This window comes from Ischnura elegans, chromosome 6, assembly GCF_921293095.1.
Source record: "Ischnura elegans chromosome 6, ioIscEleg1.1, whole genome shotgun sequence".
Classification (NCBI taxonomy): Eukaryota; Metazoa; Arthropoda; class Insecta; order Odonata; family Coenagrionidae; genus Ischnura; species Ischnura elegans.
The window spans coordinates 61,003,069-61,024,783 of NC_060251.1; the positions used below are offsets into that span (position 1 = coordinate 61,003,069).

Sequence of the window (21,715 nt, forward strand, 5' to 3'; positions counted from 1 at the left end):
GGGGAGCCCATCACGGGTGACTCGAACGGGAGAACTGGGGCATGGCGGCAGGGACACGGGCGGGTGAGTCCGTACGAAGGTGTCGGCCGGAAGGATTGAGCACCCAAAGAAGGCAAAACGCACACGGTGACAATGGCGAACAATGTAACGGCAACATCCTCCAGAACTCCACAGGACGCAGTGATTGGAACTATTCACCGAAATTGGTAGATTGAATTTTAACAACAATCACCACGGAGTACGTGGTAGAGTGGGGGGAATAGCGCAAGCATAGAACGACCACCGTAGGCGCATTACAGCTATCCTGGAATACCATGTTCACCCCAACCAGCCATTTAACAATTTGATTAATATATTGTGCGTATTTGCCTATGTTATGGGTATAGTGTTATGATTGTGTTAGCAGAAACATAAAATTAATAGATTTTGACAGGAATCAAAGAAGCAGTAAATTTTCACATTCCAACTAAAATCATATATTTTACAGTATATATTAATAATCTTTTTTATTTTATCAATATCAAATTTGCCTTTTTTATGTATATTTATTTTTTACTGCAGGTAGCAATTTTCATAATTTTGTATATATTTTAATATATTTTTTCCATCGCGGAATTTTTCATCATAAAACCGAGCCCGTATTTGAGATTATCAGCTATCTTGGTGATGAAATTATTTACTGTAATAAGCTTATGGACTTACCGCTGGGTATTCTCATAGGAATAACTTTTTTTCTGACCACTACGTTTTATTTCGTGGCTACGTAAATAAGACTGAAATTTTGTCAAATCCACACAACGTCCTTCACTTACGCGGATCCCTATACACTTGCCGAGCCAATATGTCCCCATTGTGCGATTAAAAGCATAATCATCCACGCAGAAAAGGTGGTTTACATATTCACTGGCAACTGGTTCTGCGCTCGAGTACACTAAGACTTTGGGTAAAACTTGAGAGGGTGGTGGTGGTTAAATCCGCACAATATTTCATTAGGTATATCCCGACCGGTTTCAATGCACTCGTGTTATTCGAAATAAAAAAGAAAAAGATGTATTTCCTTTCAGACTGACATTTGAGTGTTGACATCCGGTCAGGGTTTGCCAAATAAAAATTGCGTGGAATTGAAAAAGTTTCAATCGATTTCTTTAGGCATGAATTCGCGGCTCCACAGTTATCTCGCATACCATTGAATGTTTATTTTATACGTAGCTAGAATAAAAACTCCGATTTGTCTTATAGCAAACGATTGATTGGTGTAATTAGAACCAGTTCCTTCTTCCTGATACCACCTGTCACACTTTTCGGGATTTCAAGTTGGGATGTAGACTAATATATGTATAACAATAAATATAATTCGGCATCTACGAGATCAAAGGGACAACATTTTGTTGTTAACGGTGCAAACGCTTGTTCAAACGAATGAATCTGAAATTGAAGACGTGTCGGGATAGATACGGTGTTTCTACCCTACGGCCAAAAATTCACACATCGAACTAGCATTAGGTGAGAAAGGTAGCCTAGAAACAATAGCGCCTGGTTAGCGAACAGAGGGTAACCTAGGTTGGTAATAACGATACGTCTGTGGAACTGAACGATGTGATTTTATTCTATACATCGTTTTCTTATAAACGTAAAAGGCTTAGTTAATGGGCAATTCCATTTGTGACGGAATTACCTTTAGAGAAAACCTATGCAATAGGTTATTTCGATTGAATCGTAAAATACGAAAAAATTGTGAAAATTTTAACTGCGCATGATCAAAAAACATTAATGAAGGTGATTTTCATGTACATAAACAAAATTAATTATCGAAATACCTTCTAAACAAGCCCATAATTGACATGTGACGGAATTACTGCGAGGTCAACCTCCTAAGTGTAATGATTTTAAACATCTTCAAAGCTCTGTGAATCGAAGTATAGTTTGAAAACTTTTAGCAAGGCTGTGAATAATATTTTAAGCATTGATTTCTTGAAATTCAATCAATTGGCTGTTGATTTATAAAGAGAAAATATTTCCAGCCTAAATTTTAATTTGTGAGAAAAAGTTGACATTTTCATGGGAAATGTCCTAATATTATACCCACCGTTCTTTACAAGCCTTTTTTTCAGTAACATATGGGTAAAGTTTATTACAAGTTTGCATTAATCACCAATTCAAATCTAAGTTGAAGCCCACAGACACCCCATTTAAAAAATACTCGGTGTGAGAGGTGGCCCACAGGGAAAAGATATGCCCCCAACCCTGATAGTGTTTAATGCTCTCAACAGTGGCTTAGTCTGGAGTGAACTCTAACCTCACCAACCCAAGCCATATTTCGGGCTGAATCACTGAAAGGGACGACAACAGATAGAATAAACGTCAATAAGAAAATTCAGCGCCTATTTTACGCACACCATAGTTGTAATCGAAAATAATGTCGAAGAAATAAGTGAACGATATGAAATAACAGGCTTGGCCTTAAAATTATTCTAAAACACTCAACCTCACATACTAACAACTTTCATGCATAGTACTACAGAAAGAATATGATATCATAATTGCAAATTACAAGAAATTAAAAAGGTATTAATAGTAGAATCCCTGATTACATGTGATTTACCGAAAAATAATTGTTACTTACAGGGTCTATCAGGTTTATGTTTAGGAAAATAAAAAAGTAAATAAGAAGAAAAAATCAGTGTATAATTTTTTTCTCATATGTCCTGCGTCATTGCAATGAATATTTGAGGCCATAGTTAGGAATAAATGAGCGGAGGGAACAAGAGGTGTCTAAATACTTCGAACCACTTTCACCGAAATCATGAAATAATCAAGTTAATGACACACACCAGCTTTCTATCAGAAAATGACCGCGAGATTACATTCTACGTATTTCCTTCGATGAGAAATTGAAATTTTTCCTACACTTTGAAACAAAAAGAGAAAATGGAGAGATCGAATGAAACTAAGAAAGTATAAAAAAACAGGACGAATTAAAAACGGCCTCGAAATCTACTTGCCTAAACAGCAATACACACAAAACACTTGAGAGGAAAGTTAAATAAAATTGAGGGAGACATTTCCCATCAGTAGCCAACTTATACGTTGGTCATGGACAGCTGAACGTTTAGTACAGCCACCAACCTCCCACGCGTTGCAAAAATAAAATACACATCCTCCTGTACAAAAGGCATAACCAATAATCATATGAGGGAGAATATTTTTAAAAATATTGAAGAGCTACAGTTTTACTACACCGCATCAGCACATTAAAATATAAAGAATTTCAGGGACGGATCCAGGATTTTACTGGGGGGCACAAGGGCCAGATAGGCAAATGATTACTTGAGCTTAAAAACAAGACGAAACAATTACTGTACGAAATATTATCTTTATTTTAATATCAAATTCATTAATATGAAATTAAATTATTGAGGCTCTTTAATTAACAAAACAAAAGGAAGGTAATGATAACCGTATTAAAAATTTTATATACTTTTTTCAAGCGCTAGGGTAGGGAGTACGTGAACCGCCCCTCCCCCCCTAAATTCGCCAATGAAGCCAAATGGCTTCATTGGCGAATTTAGGGGGGACAGGGGAACAATGCTGTCAGATTAAAAAATGCAGATTCAAGAGTGTAGTATCCAATTAACACAAGATAACATGCTAATTTTGTTCAGTTTTCGAATATATACAGGAGATGAGAGGCCCGAAAACCCAAGTAGGCTCACGTAAACGAGCTACAACTGATAAAAAAAACTTCCTGTTTTGCACCTTTTATGGCAAAGAATAAAAACGTAATGCATTATATAAACTTACCATAAGGTAAAATTACTGCTAATCTGCATTAAGGTTTGTTTTAAAACTTAATTATTTGGAAAATTAGTAATGAGACAAACTTAAAATGTTGTAACAAGCCTCGAAATTCTCAAATTTCGTTACCTTCCCGACCCTACCACCACAACTGCTGGGAGGTTACCCCCTTCTAACTCCCTATGCTGGATCCGCTACTGCTAGTAATCTTAGATTTCTTTGGAGATATTTTATTCTCAACCATTATCAAGAGGGAAATTATTAAGAAGGTACCTTGATAGTGACTATTGTAGTTGAAACCTAGGTCAGAAATATCTCTGGAACTTAACAAAGAGATTCTTTCATATACATAGTTTTCTTGGGAACGTCAAAGGCTTGCGGCTTAGAATACCCACCGTTCTATTCAAGACGATTTTCGATAACATACGCGGAAAATAAATAGCAGGAATTGTATTGATCACCATTCCGTACGGAATATTATCCGCGTAATACGTATTATCCGCTAATTCAGTTGCAGCATTTATTTGCTAATACTCCGACGTGATATGAATTATGGGATGTGCCTTTTTGTTGTCTTTTTGTCAAGTTTTATACCTTGGAATGCGTTTTCAAGCTTCAGTTTACGTTAACACGAAATGTATCAAACGGTGAATCCCAATGATCAACTGGAAAATTTTAACATCGTCTCATCAAAGGGAAAACGTGAGTATTTAAATAAATAAAAGAATGTAGCACTTTTCCACAATTTATTTACTGTGGAACAGTGCTACGATCTTTTATTTATTAAAACGTGTTTAACTTATACCAATTGAAGCCTGAATCTGTTAAACTTATTCGGAAAACGTGAGGAGAAGGAAATAGGAAACAAGAAGACGACTCTCGATTGGAAGTCCGTGATTATACCGGGACCGGTTTTCGATCGCTGGAAGACGTCACCGTCAAGCACGACCCGAGGAATGACGTCAACTTGAATCTGCGAAACCCACCGTCATAAAAGGGATAGGTGACGGCACATTCACAGGGGTCGAAGAAAATAAGGCAAGCTCTCCTTTCGCAGCATCAACCAGGAAGTCCTGTGGTGGTATTCATGAAGAGGGACCCTACTAAGGTGGATGGAGAAAATATGTCATTGTCGGCAGTGCTGGGCAGTATTTCAAATACAAGTATTTTAAAATACGTATTTGAAATATATTTTCAATTTGTATTTGGTGTTTCAAATACAGATTTTTGGTATTTTCCCATTCTAAAATTAAAAAATGTATCTGTAAAATACTTTTGAAGTAGCTCTGATAACACTTCTGTAACATTATGCTTCAGAAATTACTTCGATTTCGTTAGTGTCGAATTCTTCATACTTGCAATTATCCATAATGTGCCAAGGCAGGCTGTATTTTTTTAGATCTCTCAGTATCCATACAAATGTATTTTGTATTTTAAAACGTAATTAAAATACCACTTCGTATTTTGTTTTTCAAATACCCAAGCTAAAGGTATTTCATATTTTGCACTTCAAATACATTTTACGCGGTAATTTGAACGGTATTTTGTATTTCAAAAGCTCCTCGGCCTGTATTTTGCCCATATCTGATGTCGGCATTAATTAAAGGGAAAAGGTATCTTTCCGCATTCAATTCCCTCGCAAACAATTAAGAAGATTAAGAAGGTCTAGCCGTGAACGACAATTCAAATACGACTTTTCCGCACATATGCCAGAAAGAATAAATTAGGGTACTCATAATTTGGACAAGCAAAAGCATTCAGACGAACTTGCATAGCGACCACCTGTATTCAGTGGCACTTTTCCCGGGAAGCACTTGAATTTCTTATGCCATGCATATGTACATTTCACCTCTTTTCAGAGACCACTCCAAAGGCAAGCATACATTCTCTATTATCAGGCCAATGGCCGACTCCTAAAGAGACTAGTCCCAGACCTAAACTTTCACAGAACAAAGGAAAATTGTATACGTATTGATATCTTATAATAATAACTTGGAACTACACGTTCCAAAGATCATCTAAATAGCTAGAATACATGGCTAGAACTTGTTTTAGCCGGCCGTAGAGGCATTCTCATCGACTAATGCTAAAACATATGCGCCGATGCTAAAACATATGTCCCATATGTGCGACTGAAGTGCACCCCCTCAGAATGGAAGTGGAATGAGTTCAGGATACGACCCGCGAAACTAAAGCGAGTATGTATGGGTTTGTTGGGAGTGGTTAGATTTTTTTATTATTATAATTCCTGGCTCTTCACCGACATAGGCAAAAACCAATTTTTATTAGTATATGTTCAAAATTTTAAATCTTATTTTTAACCATTACTTTAAAACATGGAAATGTAGTGCGTTTCCAAAATAATATTTATCCACAGAAAGACGTATTTCTATTATTAACGTAAATTTCCCGAGCAAATAGCTCACTCACAACTTTGTCAGTGCAACACAAGAACAAATGGAGGGTGGGTAATAATTAAGACAAGAATGATTTGCAATTCTACAGATTCATTCAAGCAATCAGTAGAAGTGGATTAAGAACGCAGGCACTGAAAAATGAGCTTAAATCGTAGATTTGAGCGTTTACAGTTAACATCAAGAGATTCAGCAATTATTCGGCCGTTGCTGCAGTTCAACAAACATTGGATCTCCACGATCAATTCTAGTGTTGTTGAGCATGTAAACTAGATGCGGATACAAAAAAAACTCGAGGGTGGGGCGCAAAAGATATCTTTATCCTAATAAAAAAGAATCAAGTCACGTGCGGAGTTTAAGAAAATTTTAGTTAAATTTATTTAGTATTACACGCACATACAAGACAATGCCATCTTATGATATAAAAATGTTATTATTGTGATTCTGCAATTTTTAGCATTGTAGGCGGGCCCACAATGGGGGGCGCGCCCCCTTCGCCCCCATCTGTATCCGCCACTGATGTAAAGCTATAAACGGTGAAAACAAAAATGCGACACCATCTCGGTTCAATATTATAATGATGTTACGCATACACACATCATTCGGTTAGTACGCTCGAAACATCTATAGAAAAATAACTAAGTAAAATAACCACTCCAATCAAATGCAATTAATACAACTACAAGTCAAGCACAAATGTTTACATGCAAATGATATTTTTTCCTCGTTGACCAGTAAACATGATATTTTAAGGCCATTTTACGGGACGTCATTACAACATTACCATTGGGATAAAAAACACAATTAAAGGGTGCAGAAAAATGCACAAAAGAAGAAAGGTGGGCAATTGCTATCACTCGACAACGCCGGCAGCCATGTAAGAAATCAGACATACAAGAGAGACATTTTACTAGGGAGGTTAGGAAGGAACCTTCAAGACCCCCGGCACAGGCTAAACATTTGTTTAGACTGTGCCCCCGGTAAGTATCCGAGCCCACTTACGCCCAGTAAGGAGACCTCGACCACCTTAAAACCCGATGAGCCTAACTAGGAGTAATGAGTTGGGGGTATTTAATAATCACAATGCCTCGAAAACGCCAACAGTGATTTCGTTTTCCGTACTAGAATACAATAACAATAACTTCAAACCCTCACACAATGAACTATTAACATTACTGGAAAATCAATTAAAAAACTGCATACCATTTCCTATTAGATTTTCCTCTGAAATACAACAAAAAACTAAATCTTGGTGCATGTATCATCATAAATCACCATATAATGTCATAAAACGTCAATTTTCCATATTAGGTATAAAAAATTTGTGGAATGTAAATCTCGAGGCTGTCATTTGAAGTGAATTTCCACTCTATATGCCCTGAACACGTCAGTTTTAATAAACGCGGCTAAAATGTCCATTGACACACAGCAACTGAAGAGACTTTCGCGACTTAATCATCATGAGTCATCCAATGTGCGACAGAGCACATGCAGTGCTTCGATCACTGCCCCAGCTAATGCATGACAAACGTCAATAGAAAGTTACTTCGAAAAATGTATCGATCAATATCACTAACGCAGGAAGTGTTTACTATGAGTTAAACACATACGGCAAACAGCTCAACAAGAGAAACGATAACAACCACATTGACACTGTTATTACCCAAAATATGAGGGTTAGCTGACATTGAATGCAACCTAAATTCACGGCCATAATTTTAAAACGGAAAAAACTTCGCTCTGAAGTAAGAATTCAACCAATTTCATTCATAAGTAAACTAAAAGACAAAGAAAGACCTGAATACTCACGTAATAAAGTACTGGTGGGCAGGGCAGGTAGTATCCCCCTCGGCTCATGTTCCTGCTACGGGACGAAGTTTTCTGCAGCAGCACCAATAATTATCATATCCCATCACTCACTCCTTGCCCTCAGCTGTTAGAAGCACTTTTCCAGCACAGTAACTTCTCACTCCTTCGCACTCGAAACGTAGTCAACCGTATTGAGCAGAAGACATTACTTGTCGCACCACAGAGTTGGCGATCTCCGCTAATGTGTCAAAAAGGACAAAGGTCAGTTCATGAATGAAGAAAAACAGCTACCGCAGCAGACGACAGTGTTACATCCTATACTCTTTCAGTACAACAGTGGATCACAGTGTGAAAACTATTGGACAGCATTTCATTAGTGCACACACATCATTACTGCCATTACGACGAAACTTCCCGTAAGCCACCTCAGCGTGGACTAACGAGGACATTCGTTGCCTGCTTGGTTGTTACTGCAGCTCTCCTCTAGCCCTCCATGGCGTTTAAGTCGACCACGAAAGTGAAGCCGAAATCCCGAAATTCAGGACGGAGCCGCTATCTAACGGTAGCATTTGGAAGTAGTTCCTCCTTTCGATCGGTTTCAATCCACAGCCTAAAAAGTACCACCACTAATGATAACCCTAGTAGCACAAGAAATGTTGAGCATATGCTCAGATTATGTCAGGGAAATATGTTTTGCACACAACATTAGCATATGCTGAAAATATGTTCAGCAGATGTTTAAAACCACATGTTTTCAACATATGCTCGAAATATTTCCAGCATATGTTCAGACGATGTGTTGAGCATATTTTCATAGAAATATGCTGCACATGTGTTCAACAAAATATGTTGAGCATATATGCGTAGACATATGCTCCACATGTTTTCAACGAAATATGTTGAGCATATATACGTAGACATATGCTCCACATGTGTTCAACGAAATATGTTGATCATATTTTCAAGAAAATATCTATGCGTTCTGAGAAATATTTCGTCGACAAATCAGCGATCAGGATTCGAATACTCCATGCTAGTTTTATCATTAATGTAAAGGAATATATCTAGTTCTAGTTTATTCTAATTCAAGTATATCAATTCATAATTTTAACCAAGGCCCTGATTTTAACACTTTAAAAATAATTGAAGAGCGAGACGCATGCGTCGACGTTGTTGTGTGTGTTCATGTTGCTATGATTTCATTGCTCAAATCGCACGTTGTTTACGTTACTTTATACAAGAGGAGAGAGCCCAGTTACCTCGGAATCATCTAGAAGCATGAAATGTAAGTACATTGGTAGATAAATATATGAAATTACTATTTTACAATTAGTACTAACTGTTCTTGTGTGATATCGTAAAAGTTTTCAATCGCTGTTTATGAACGGATGAATGTATGATATTACTATTTTAGTTCTGACTGTTCTTGTGTGGTATGGTAAAAGTTCTCAATGGCTATTTATGAACTGAATTGTGGTCGTAAATGCCGTATTATGTTATTCCTGCCCAATGTAAATACTTGGATCGAATATGATGCATGTAACCGAGTGAGTGCGAAAATGTTCGATCGAAATCAATCATAGCCACAATAAAATGTGAAGGAAGTAATAAATTCTTGGTCAAGGCTTAGAGCCTGTTCTAATTTCGTTTGTGAATCTATTCATAAACTCTTTTTTTGTTCATGCTAATATTGTAACAAGGCCATAAAATTATGATAACAGCACCATTTCATGAATGCTAAACTAATCGCTGGATGATGAATTAGCCCTCTAGAGCTCTTTCATGGTATCATTTTGAGGCATAATTAACTAATTTGTAACCAAGTATCATTAACGAACTTATTTTGTGAATAACTGTCGCAGCGAAGTGCTAACAGTAAATATGAGTAGTCTCGACTAGGAATCATGTTAACACAGTTGCACTCTGATATGAGGGAACGAAACAAAGAATTGGCATGGGTAACCCATGGGGATGGCTCAAAAGGAGTGCATGATACGTACTATCGTTAGTTTTCCATCAGATTACTAAAAATTTACTTTAGCACTTAGGCGATTCACTCAGAAGTAAGGGGACAAAAATAATCGAGTTTATATGCAGTATCTACAGTATTCCTGTGGTTCGTGCCTCAAATACTAGCCAAATCTGGCATATATATTGCTTGGGTTTCACGGATTTCAAGACATACACCATATGCGCATTGGTATTTATAATTTCATGGACAATTAGAGACCAAAGTCACATAATGTGTATCTTAAGCGATTTTTTATGGAATATAAGGCTCCACATTATAGTGGAATTAAATTAAATGTCGTTGTCAATTGAACCGTTTGTTCTGTTAAACATGATACTCTCAGGTTCATCATAATTTTCTTGCTTTCCATATTTCATTACATATTTTAAGCAATGCAAAATCTGTTTATGAGAAATGTCTGTTTAGTCATGCAAAAAAATGACATTTTTATTTTTTGAAGAACTTCACCCTCTTGCATGGAAATGAATCGGTGTCTTAAAATGTTCATGACCTCACTAATCTATTAGTATTATCTTCATCTAGCGCTCAATAATTGTATTATGTTGATGGACTTACATGGAAATGTATTGTAGGATTATTGATAATTAAGACCAATGTATATACACTAGCTGACATGAATAACTTTTACATTACATATTGTGTGAACTTATGATGCAATACTTCCCTTACTGCTACTTCCTCTCCTTAGTCTGTCTCATGCAAATTTTAAATTTTGCAACTTAATGTTAATTTACCATTCATGAAAGATGTCAATATTCACCATTTTCAGGTTAAAGAAGTAATAATTTATTGCTGTTTAGTGCTTGTTTAGTGGATAAATATTGATTTCTGTTTATTTTAATCTACAGATGCTCTCCACTCTTGTCTAATGTTTAGCAGTGCTGATAAATGTGCCTTTCTTGAGTTAACTGGGGAGTGGCTATGATGGTCGTGCTGCCTGAAGAAGACTGAGAGAAATCAAGGAAAAGAATAGGATTGAAATATTTGTTGATAATGTTAAATGCTTATGTTTTTTTATTAGAATAAATCTACTTCATTATCAAATTGCAGAACTATGTCATACTTGATTCTCCTATTATATCCTATGTAATCCATTATCTACCAATTGATTACATATTCCGTAGGAGCTCCATCAAAGGATAAAGTGGCAGTAGACTTTAATAATTACAAATAATTTGGGCTAAAGCATTATAGTGGCTCATGATACCACCTATGTATCAATATTCTTATTAATGTTACTAAAACATGCCTTAGCCCTTTTCCTTGTTCGTTCAATCTTTCGTACGTTGTAATCTAGCAGTGTGGAGTGTAATGCTTTCAGATGCACATGTGCAGTGGAGCTGGTGAGAGCTGTACGATGACAGGGCTAAAGAGGATGTTGAAGGGTTAGACAACATGATAATCAGTACCATCAATGCTTTATTCTGTCGAATGCTTATCATTTATAAATTTTAAATTAACATTGGCGATTTCAAATCCTTGACCAAATTTAGTTGTATTAATGATTAAACATTTTCAATTTAAAGTGCTAATCTGATAACTTGAGTGAATGCAATGTGTAGGTCTGACATCATGCCCTAAGGCCACAGTGAAAGGCAGGAGCGGTAAAAAGGAGAGAATTTGTGCATCTATAGGTATTGCAAGGTTGTAAGGGAATACTTTTCATAAGGGGGATAAATGGATGCAACCTCACCCTAGTGAAAATCTCCATAGGATTTCTTTTTCCTTTAGTAATTTGACAATGGGAAATGATTGTTCCTATAGGAAAATTTTAGGTTCCTATGGGAAAATAAAATTTTCCTGTAGGAACATAAAAATTTCCTATAGAAACAAATGTTTCCCATTGTCAAATTACTATTGGAAAAAAAATCCTGTAGATATTTTCACTAGGGTATGCTGAGCATATTTTGGGAGAATGATGGGCATATGTTAAAAACATATGTTGGGCATAATTGGAAACCATGCTGAGCATATGTTAAAAACATATGTTGAGCATAAGTGGGTAATATGCTGAGCATATGTTAAAAACATATGTTGAGCATGTGTGGAAAACATTCTGAGCATATGTTGAAAACTTGTGTTGAACATATGTTGAGCATATGCCTTGCCGGACATTTACATATGCTCAGCATGTGCTCAAATTGTGTTGAACACATCTTACATATGTGTTGAAAATGCCCTGAGCATACTCTGAACACAAATTGTGCTACTAGGGAATGATCGCCCAATAATGCTCATTTTTGATCTGAAATAGTATTTGGCTTTGAGAGAAACAATTTTATCCTTGAATTTTAGCACTTTTTACGTAGAGAATACATTGTGAATAAATTAATTCCTCCAAATAATTTAAATGCTCTCAGGGAAAGTTCAGGTAACCCATTTCATGGCCACAAATTTACTCTCTCAGGGAAAGTATGTTCATAATTTCAAAGTACTAGAGCGTGTCTCACGAGTACATCAAACGGGACTGAAGGTGGGGCCATGGAAGAATCTTCCATGGTGGGGCCCCAAACAGCATTTACCTTGTCATTACGCGCGGAGCGAATAGTGAGAACGCGTAGCTGTAGCTATACCATACATGGATTTCACAAGCTTCGCACTAATAATTGAAGCTTATTGATATACTTAAGGTTATTCTCTTTGCAGATTTCCCAGAGTAAATATCAATAAAGCGCTAAAAACCCAACCACACCTCTCGGCGCCCAATTCAAACAACCAAATTACACTGCTGCCTGTTACATTCGACCACTTACTCTAGTACAGATAACATTGTAAATATATAAAATGAGTTTGGAGTTTAATGTAGGGGAACAGTATTCTTGCCGGGGGTAAAGGGGCTATTGAATACCCCTCAGTGGAATGGGGATGTCCTCCTATGGACAACTTGTTTAAATTAGCCCCTGTAACAGCATTTTAAGGACTATCTGCGACTAATATATGTACTATCTCTTCAACATCTAGAAAATTTACAATTGAAAAATAAAATTACAACATGATTATTGTTAGCATTAACCTACCTATAATTGAGCTACCAATACTGAAGTTAACCTGGATCCGCCCAAATTTTTTTTTTTGAGATAAATAATTCATATTCTAGGGAAATGGTAAGGGTCTCATTTTTACTACATTCTGAAAATATTACGTTGATCGGTTGTGTAGTTTCCGAGATACAGGCTGTGACATAAATGTCACATTGGGCGGATCTGTTGTCTTTTGGTGCAAGGTAATATTTCCCCAGAAAAAGCAAATATTTTTCGCATTTGAGCTGCACTGTTTATTTAAATGATAAAAAAACACTAGAAAAACATATTATTAATTACGTACACTATTTTCAAGCTTTTGTTTAAATTTAAAGTAAATTGTTTAAAAATTTAGCAATAATTTTCAGAGTTCCATTGCCCGCGATTCATAAATTTTTCGATGTAAATTGTGATTTTTTAAGATTGAGAAGTGTTTTAGATTTTTTCAATGCTATTTCACAAGTTTGGGGTGTATTTAAATTTATAAAGTTTATTTTATAAACTTGTCAAATACACATCAAGAAAAATTATTTTAAATTTATGTTAAGTTTTCGGCAGTAGTGTTATGAAATTACAGAACCTTGAATTGACACAATCAATGGATTTGTTGAAGGTACATTTAAATAATATTTTTACATGGCTAATAAGTAAAACAGTTGAAAATGCATTTCCCAATTTTGGAAAATACATAGAATAAATATACATGTTTGAAAAATATTCTCACAACATATAAGGGTGTAATACAGTATAAAATTGAATTAAATTTGAATCAATTTGTTTCATACAAACTAAAGATTGCTTTAGAGTTCAATGCCGGCGTATACGTACTATTTTGAGTGGTAAGTAGTAAAGTAATATTTTACCATATTACATGCATCGCAAGCAATGCATTTGACGGAAGCGCAATGTTCTCCAGCACGGCGATGCAATCTTTTGAGACTAATTGATCATTAGCATCGTAACATATTTCAGTGTCTGCCTCTGTTGAAAATGAAGTAGTACGGCGGCTATACTTGCCTTTGCATCGATGTATGGTCAGTAATGTTTGCATTATTACACGCCTGATCTCTAATTGTGACATGCAATGACCAGATTTCGCTCGTGAACTGATTGTGAACAGCTACATCCAAAAGTCAAGGAAAATATTCCACCATTACCATCAAAACTGATTGTCTTCCGCCGAATGAATTACATGCAAGGATGGATACCAAAATAATCCACAATCATACTCCTGCCAAAAGAGAGTTTTCTCAGTGGGAAAAATCCCTCTGAAACGTTCTTTCAATTTATTGATCTACGGCGAAGCTACCACAATTTGTCTATTATGTCGGGCATCGTATTGTCTGCACAGTGAAGGTATCTACTCATCACAAAGAACCTATTCCTACGCTAGGCTACGGTAACCATTGAGTTGTGAGCACCCCCAGAATCTTCCCAGGAGCATTGCTTGGATGGAAACCAGTTACAACCTCATAACAGTAAAATTCCAATGAAAATTTTTATCTCTTCTTTACTGATGCTAGAAGATGAAAAAACAATAGAAGTAGTATAATTATCTAATTCTGCCATGAGAAAAAAGAATGTCACCCGAAAAAACTATTTAAAAAATTTCTACACCTAATTTTTCCCTCTATTCAGGAAGATCTGTTTCGGGGAATAACCTATTTCTTACAAAATGGCCTTCTTGTCGCAAATGGCAGCTTCTCTTTTTACTCTTTTCTATTAGAGAAGTGATGTAAGCTTCGTTGACTTCGAATCCTTTTCCTTACATCTAACTGGTACCAAAATACTTCCGGACTTCTCTTGAAATTCATTAGTATTATCATTATCAAGCTGCAAAACAAGCTCCACTCTTGCCCGAAGTTGTCTTCCCGTTAAATTTTACACAAGTCCACCAGCCTGGTCATCTGCAATGTCCTCATCAGTGACAATTGTTGAAAAACGTTGAAAATGGAATAAATTCTAACTAGAGCATAAAATTCGAAACTTTGAAGATTTGCATAGGGATCCGCCCAATGTGACATTTATGTCACAGTAACATTTATCAGAGTATATTACACAAATGGAAAGCAATACCAAACATATTAATGTATTTTTAATAATTTTGTATCATTATGTTGATACATACCAAAAATTGTCGCTGTAGCGCATATAGTTAATGAAAAAATTAAATATTTACACAAAGCGAACGTCCATTTTTAGTGTCTAGGGAAGGCACCTAAGTACCAGGGGTACTCAAAGGATAGGTCTTCACTCTCACTTGACAATTCTTACCTTGAATTGAAGCACTTAGCTTCCTCTTTCTTATAAGGTATAAAACACAACAATACAACCATGCCCGAACGATGCAAGAGCCATTACAGTGGAGCGATACAGGGTGTGACATTTATGTTACATTGGGCGGATCCAGGTTATGTAAGTCTACAAATTTAATGTTTGAATAATGTCGTAAATCGAAGCTCAGTTTCAAACAAATAACATAAGTAGATCTTTCAGCCGGGGCTTGAAGGAGGATTTACACAAGCTTAAGCCAAATCCATGGTTCCATTCAGTGGTAGATACACATGGTAGGCACCCCTCCTCCCCCTGGTGGGGCCACCCTCATTGCCGAACAACAATTGTAACTTTTTATACTATAGAATGGCGTCGTCCTGTATATGTTTTCCATCAGTTTCAATTTTATTACTTTCTTAAGCTTTGCATGCGACTTGTTTTTTTACTACAATAAAAGTACCTATGAAGGTAGCTCAAGATATCTTTTGCAACCCTTCCCCTTGAGTTTTTTTTCTGTATCGCACAATGATTCCATATGCTTGCAGAACAACATTACCCTCACAAACTGAAATGCAAGACATTGTACAACAATGACTATTTTCATACATGAGTGTTTCTAATTGCAGTTTATACCATTAGGAGACCAACTTAAGCTATGGGATTGGTAAAATTAATGGTTCCACAAGCAGTTAACTTGATGAAGGCAGAGAAGATAGGAAGGAGCTAGTGAATAGTGCAAGTAAATACTCAGCACTGAAAATTCAGGGCATATATTAAGACAACCTTTGGGGATGCTTCGAAAATAGGCATTAATTATTTCATGCAGGAAAATCAGATCAAACGCAAATAAACAGAACATTCAAGGTTAAGGTTTTATAGGAAAAGAAAAACTTCACAGTCTTCAGAAGAAAAGAGCACATACATTCTGAAATGAGCAAATGTTTGCCTAAGAGTATAACTCTTGCAAACATAAACATGAGCTTATGAAACTAGCATAAAGAGGACTGTGAAATACAAGAAAATTTTTTTACAGAATGTCAACAGAATACTGTACAGCAAAGTACATTTCTGGCCAAACAGCTTAATCCTAGCATTTCTCTATGTTATGGGCAGAAATATAGACCTAGATGAATACGGAGGAAGAAAACTAGGAGAAGATTTCAGTCCATTGAGGTATTGAACAGTAAAATAGCTAATGATAATTGATTACTACATTTTTTCCCCAAGTATTGTCTTGATAAAATACCATCTCAATGTCACTTTAATAACTGTAACATGTAAAAATCAGAAGACTAAATTCATACAATACAAAATTTTTGAAAGTACCAGGACGATAAAAAAACAATTATAGAAACAGAGTCAGACTGTGGTAACAGAATCACATCCAAAAAACTAACACAGTAGTACTGCCATGATGATATAAAGTATTAAAATTTGATAAAAACAAAGGCTAATAAGAATATAGATCTTAAGGATTTCAAATGGGAGATGGGATAGGAACAAAAGGTAATTAGTAAAATGTAAGTCTTAACAGAGGAGACCAGCATGCCATGGCATTATACCTAAAATAAATTTGCAGGGCAGCAAAAATTTCTCAAATCAACGGGTCCAACTCAGTGCCATCATCATAAAATTGATATCCTTTTAGGATGCAAAAATACTTTCTCTTCATTTCTCTTTCATGCGATAACCTCAAAACATCTTTACCATACTATCAAAAAATAAGATAAATGTAATTACTCAAGTAATCTAAATTATGCAAATCGAAAAGTGTGTTCCCCTAAATAATTAAACAGAAATTTAGATGCAAATAGCAATGATTGTTCCGACGTGGAATAGAAAAACAGAACCATTCTTAGGAAGAAAATTAATGAACATAGAACAAAAAATATAAATTCCAGTCTAAAACAAGCACATTCAGCATTTATTGAGGTCCTTGTTAACTATAAATCAATTAGAATTTTGAAGTTATAAAATTGTATTTGTCAATCAATATGCAATTACCATTAATACTACTGTATAATCGCTACTGAGGTATGATGCAGTCCCAACCACATCACCCAACTAAATTAAAGATAAAACGTTGACGTTTCCACAGACTGACTCTTGCAGCTAACAAACACCACTGTGAAGGTATACAAAATCATTACAGAAAAAAATCATTGTGGTAAACTATTAAAATTTAATTCCTTATTACAAATCATCATCACTGGGCCAACAATCCTAAGATTAGTTTGACATAGCTCTTCCATCAATTCTCCTATCAGTTGATCTTTTCACACCTATGTATTTCTTCTTTCACACCTTTCTTTACCTGTTCCATACACTTTGCTCAACGTCTTCCTTTTCCATTCTTGCCATCAGGGGCGCCGACTCCATAGGGCTTGAGGGTGCCCGAGCCCCCTCAAAAATTCATTATGAGTGTGAGGAAAAAATGTGTCAGGCTTGTCGATTTTCCCCGGAGTGTCCAGATATCGAGATTTGAGTTATCAGGGTTCTAATGTTGATCATATGACTTCCAAAATGATTTAAAAAAATTAAAACTCACTACTTATAACATTTCCCGGGGCAAGATCCCTGGTTTGGGCCCCCCAATATTTTTTGTAAGTCGGCATCCCTGCTTGCCATCCACTTGTCCCTCAACAATTGTCTTCATCAGGCCATCATGTCTCAAGATGCGGCCAGTAAGGTTGTTCCATCTTCTTGTCAAGGTTTACATGAGGCTTCTCTTCTCTCCTACTCTTCTTAGGACTTACTCATTAATAACTCGGTCAGTCCATTTGATCCCAATCAGTCTTCTACAGCACCACATTTCGGAGGCCTCTACCCTTGATTTATTCAAGTCTGTCATTGACCACGCCACTTCCATAGAGAAGCATACTTCATATATAAGTTCTGATTAACTTTTTCCTTAGTTCTATGTGTACTTTTCTCTCAGCAAGTAGATCTTTCTTTTGATGTAATGCTCTCATTGCCTGGGCTATTCTGTGGATGATTTGCCTTGTTTCTTCAATCGCTAGTTGCCATGCTTCCCAAATACATATATACATAACAGAAATTATTCCCCATTTCAGTAATTTCCCTAATTTAATGTTAGTCATGACTACCTCCCTACCACTACATACTAATACCTTGGTTTCCTTAGTCCTTATTTTTACCTGATATTTACCCTACCCATAGAAACCAGTCTTTTTCAAAGCCTTTTCTGTATCCACCATGACAGCAGCAAATCTAAGCATGCTTATTTTTTCTTCGTGGATATTCAACTCCTGAGGCCTTTCTTATGATTACATTAATGGCTTTCTCTAAGCAAACGTTGAAAATTGCAGACAAAGCACAGCCTCATCTCACTCCTTTCCTCATTATTGCCTCTTCACTGCTAGATCCTGATTTTATCACCACTACCTGGTTTTTGTGTTAACTGTGGACGATTCTCCAGTCATCATAAAGAACTCTTGATTTCTTTCAGTATTCCCAGCAATGTATTCCAATCCACGTTGTCAAATGACTTCTATAAGTACACAAACTCAACTTTTTCCTTTCCTCTTTCTGAATCCCCATTGGTCCTCACCAAGCACTCTTCTGCTCTTCATTCTATTCTTCTATTGATAATCCTCATCAGTATCTTCGACACAAGTTGTCTGGCATGGTCCTAAAATCTTCAGTGGTCCACTCTTTTCCTCTTGGTAATTGTGCCTTACGGAGTTTGATGCCTCACCTGCTGAATAATTTACTTCACTTATAACTTTGTACTGCTGGTTCATCATATTTTCTCTAGCATTTTCTATCAGCTATGCTGGAATATTTGGAATACTGTCGATTCCAGATGCTTTATTTATCTGCAGGTTCCTTACTGCTGCACCGAATTCCAACCTTACAATTGGGGCTCCCATATCATCTTTATAGTAACAAACAACTGAGCTAAAAGTTCTTCTGGCCCAGTTTATTGCCAACAAGACAGGCAGTTATAGCCTAAGCTAGTTCCAGATAAAACTATTAACCCCATCATTAAGTATATTACATAAGCGAAGGTAATAGGTCCCAGACTGTAAAAGCCCCAACTGACCTTTCTGAGCAGTCACATTTCTAGTTAAATAAACTTAATGAAGCTACCAGCAGAATATGATCCCCCTCCATCATTTTCAGAAATTGACACCAATGTTTAAGTCATCATGAGCAATAGTCAACAATCCTAAGGTTGGTCTGATGCCACTGTCCATTCCATTAGCCTTTTCAATGCGACAAATTCCTTCTCTTTAACATGTTCTTTATAGCCCATCCTATGTAACTCATTCCTGGCCGTCCCTTGCCTCCTATGTTTGCCTTCATTAAGCCATTATGCCTCATAATGTGGCCAACTAAGTTGCCCTATCTTCAGCTTAAGGATTTTAGAAAACTTCTCTTTTCTCCCACTCTTCTTAGCACTTTGTCCTTACTTACATGGTCGATCCATTTAATCCTCATTCTTTGGTAACATTTGAAATGCTTCCAGTCTAGACTTCTCTGCTGCTGTCGAAGTCCAAGTCTCATTTCCATAGAGAAATATGCTCCATATGTAGTAACTGAAGAATTTCTTCTTTACTTCTATGCTATGCTAAGCTGTAAGAGGATTCTTCTTCTATAAGGAGCCCTCTTCGCCTATGCTATTCTTTTGTCTATTTCTTTCTTGCTTCGCCCTTTAGTGGTAATTCAGCTTCCCAGGTAAGTTAACTTTCACCTCTTCAAACTTATGCTTTCCTAGGATAATGTTCGTCTTACAATTAGGCTCCCCTCTTTTGTTGCATACTAATTTCTTAGTCTTCTTTGTGTTGAATTTCAGTTGATATCTGGCCGCTGTTCTTTCCATAATTGTCAGTCTTCTTCAAATCCTTCTTGTCTCAGCTATGAGTGCTATACCATCAGCTATTCAGCCATACTAATTTTTTCTCCATGGATACAGACTCCTAAAGCTTTCTCCTTGATTTCAATGATGGCGGTAAGTGCACACTTTTCTCACCCCTTTTTCTATTCTTGCTTCTGCAGTTGGGTCTTCATTTGATTACAGCTACTAGGTTTTTATTGAAACTATGAACTATCCTATGATCATTGCAGAGCACTCCCAATTTCTTTCAGGATTCTTAGCATTGAATCCCATTCCATGATATCAAATGCCTTCTCTGAATTGACAAATGCTATGAAAGGCCTGGTTTGTACTCCATTTTCTCCTCTTCGAGCAGCCTAGGAGCCAAAATTGCTTCTATTTCACCCTTGCTTTTCCTAAAACCGAATTAGTCCCCATCAAGGAATTATTTTGCTCTTTGTGCTTTTCTCTGGTAAATGATTCTCGTCAGAATCTTTGATGCATGTGTTGTCAGGCTTATAGACCTAAAATCTTTGCACTCCTCTGTTCTCTTCTTTCTGGGTATGGCAATGGTGATACCGCATTTCTCTGAATATAGTACCCCCCCCCCCCCCCTAATTTTGAGGCTTCAGTTTCGGGAAAAGTTGAAAAATGTGTTTGAATATAGTCCCCCCCTATACTTTCACCATGGGCATTTTTGGAAAAAAAGGGGGACTATATTCAGACATATATGGTATTCTTCATGTAGTCAATAGGTAAATCTCATGCTGGGAACATTGCAGATAGTTACAGTTAAGAACTTTTCTACTGCATTTTTTATTAGCTCTGCTGGAATATTATCTATTCATGGGGCCTTATTCTTTTAAAGGTCTCTTATTGCAGAATCAACTTACGATCTTAAGATCCGCACTCCCATGTCATCCTTATTTAATTCACTTTCCTCTTCGATAATCTCTGAAACACTTAGTCAAGGAAAATCCTTGTGCCACTTTGTTAGCAGGCAACTAACCTTATAAACGATAAGTGTACCACCTGCAGTGATTCAATTGGTTTTTGAATAGGATAACCTTAAGAGAAGTGGTAAATTTAGTAGTATAGGGAATTATTTGGTAGTAGTCATTGCAAGGTTCCCCATTTTGGAGAAATGACAATGAAAGCCATAGAAGGATGCCAGAATGCAATAGGTTTGCAAAATATGAGCTTTGAAATCAGAAATTTATGTATGTACCTGATTGAGCAAAAATGACAGAAATATGATCCTGCAGCATGTGGATGGCATGCTTAGTTTCCTAATTTGCTGTAAACAGATATCCAGGCAATCATTTCAATCAATCAGGGGAAAGTCATACATGAAGATAAATTGTTTCATGTTCTCCATATTTTATTACAATAAGTTCTAATATGTTGAGTTCTAAAATTAATTTCCACCACCAAAACATGGCTGAAAAATTAGGTAAATGAAGTTACAATTTGAATCATCTAGCCATTTGTATTCAGATCCAACAAGTGGCAAATCCCTGGCCTGCCTGTA

At 36.4% G+C, this 21,715-nt stretch overlaps 1 protein-coding gene across 2 annotated transcripts in view; it reads right to left on the reverse strand.

Moving 5' to 3' along the window:
• Positions 1 to 8,506, reverse strand: part of LOC124160809 (serine/arginine repetitive matrix protein 2) — a 328,640-nt gene extending 320,134 nt beyond the window's left edge. Inside the window, exon 1 of one of the 2 annotated variants that reach the window (XR_006865241.1) lies at positions 8,019 to 8,506. Coding sequence is in view for 1 of the 2 variants with exons in the window: in XM_046536882.1 (XP_046392838.1) it covers positions 8,019 to 8,066 (48 nt within the window). In the remaining variant the exon portion in view is untranslated. The remainder of the gene's footprint in view (positions 1 to 8,018) is intronic. The other variant, XM_046536882.1, reaches the window with a different exon arrangement.
• Positions 8,507 to 21,715: the final 13,209 nt, after the last annotated feature.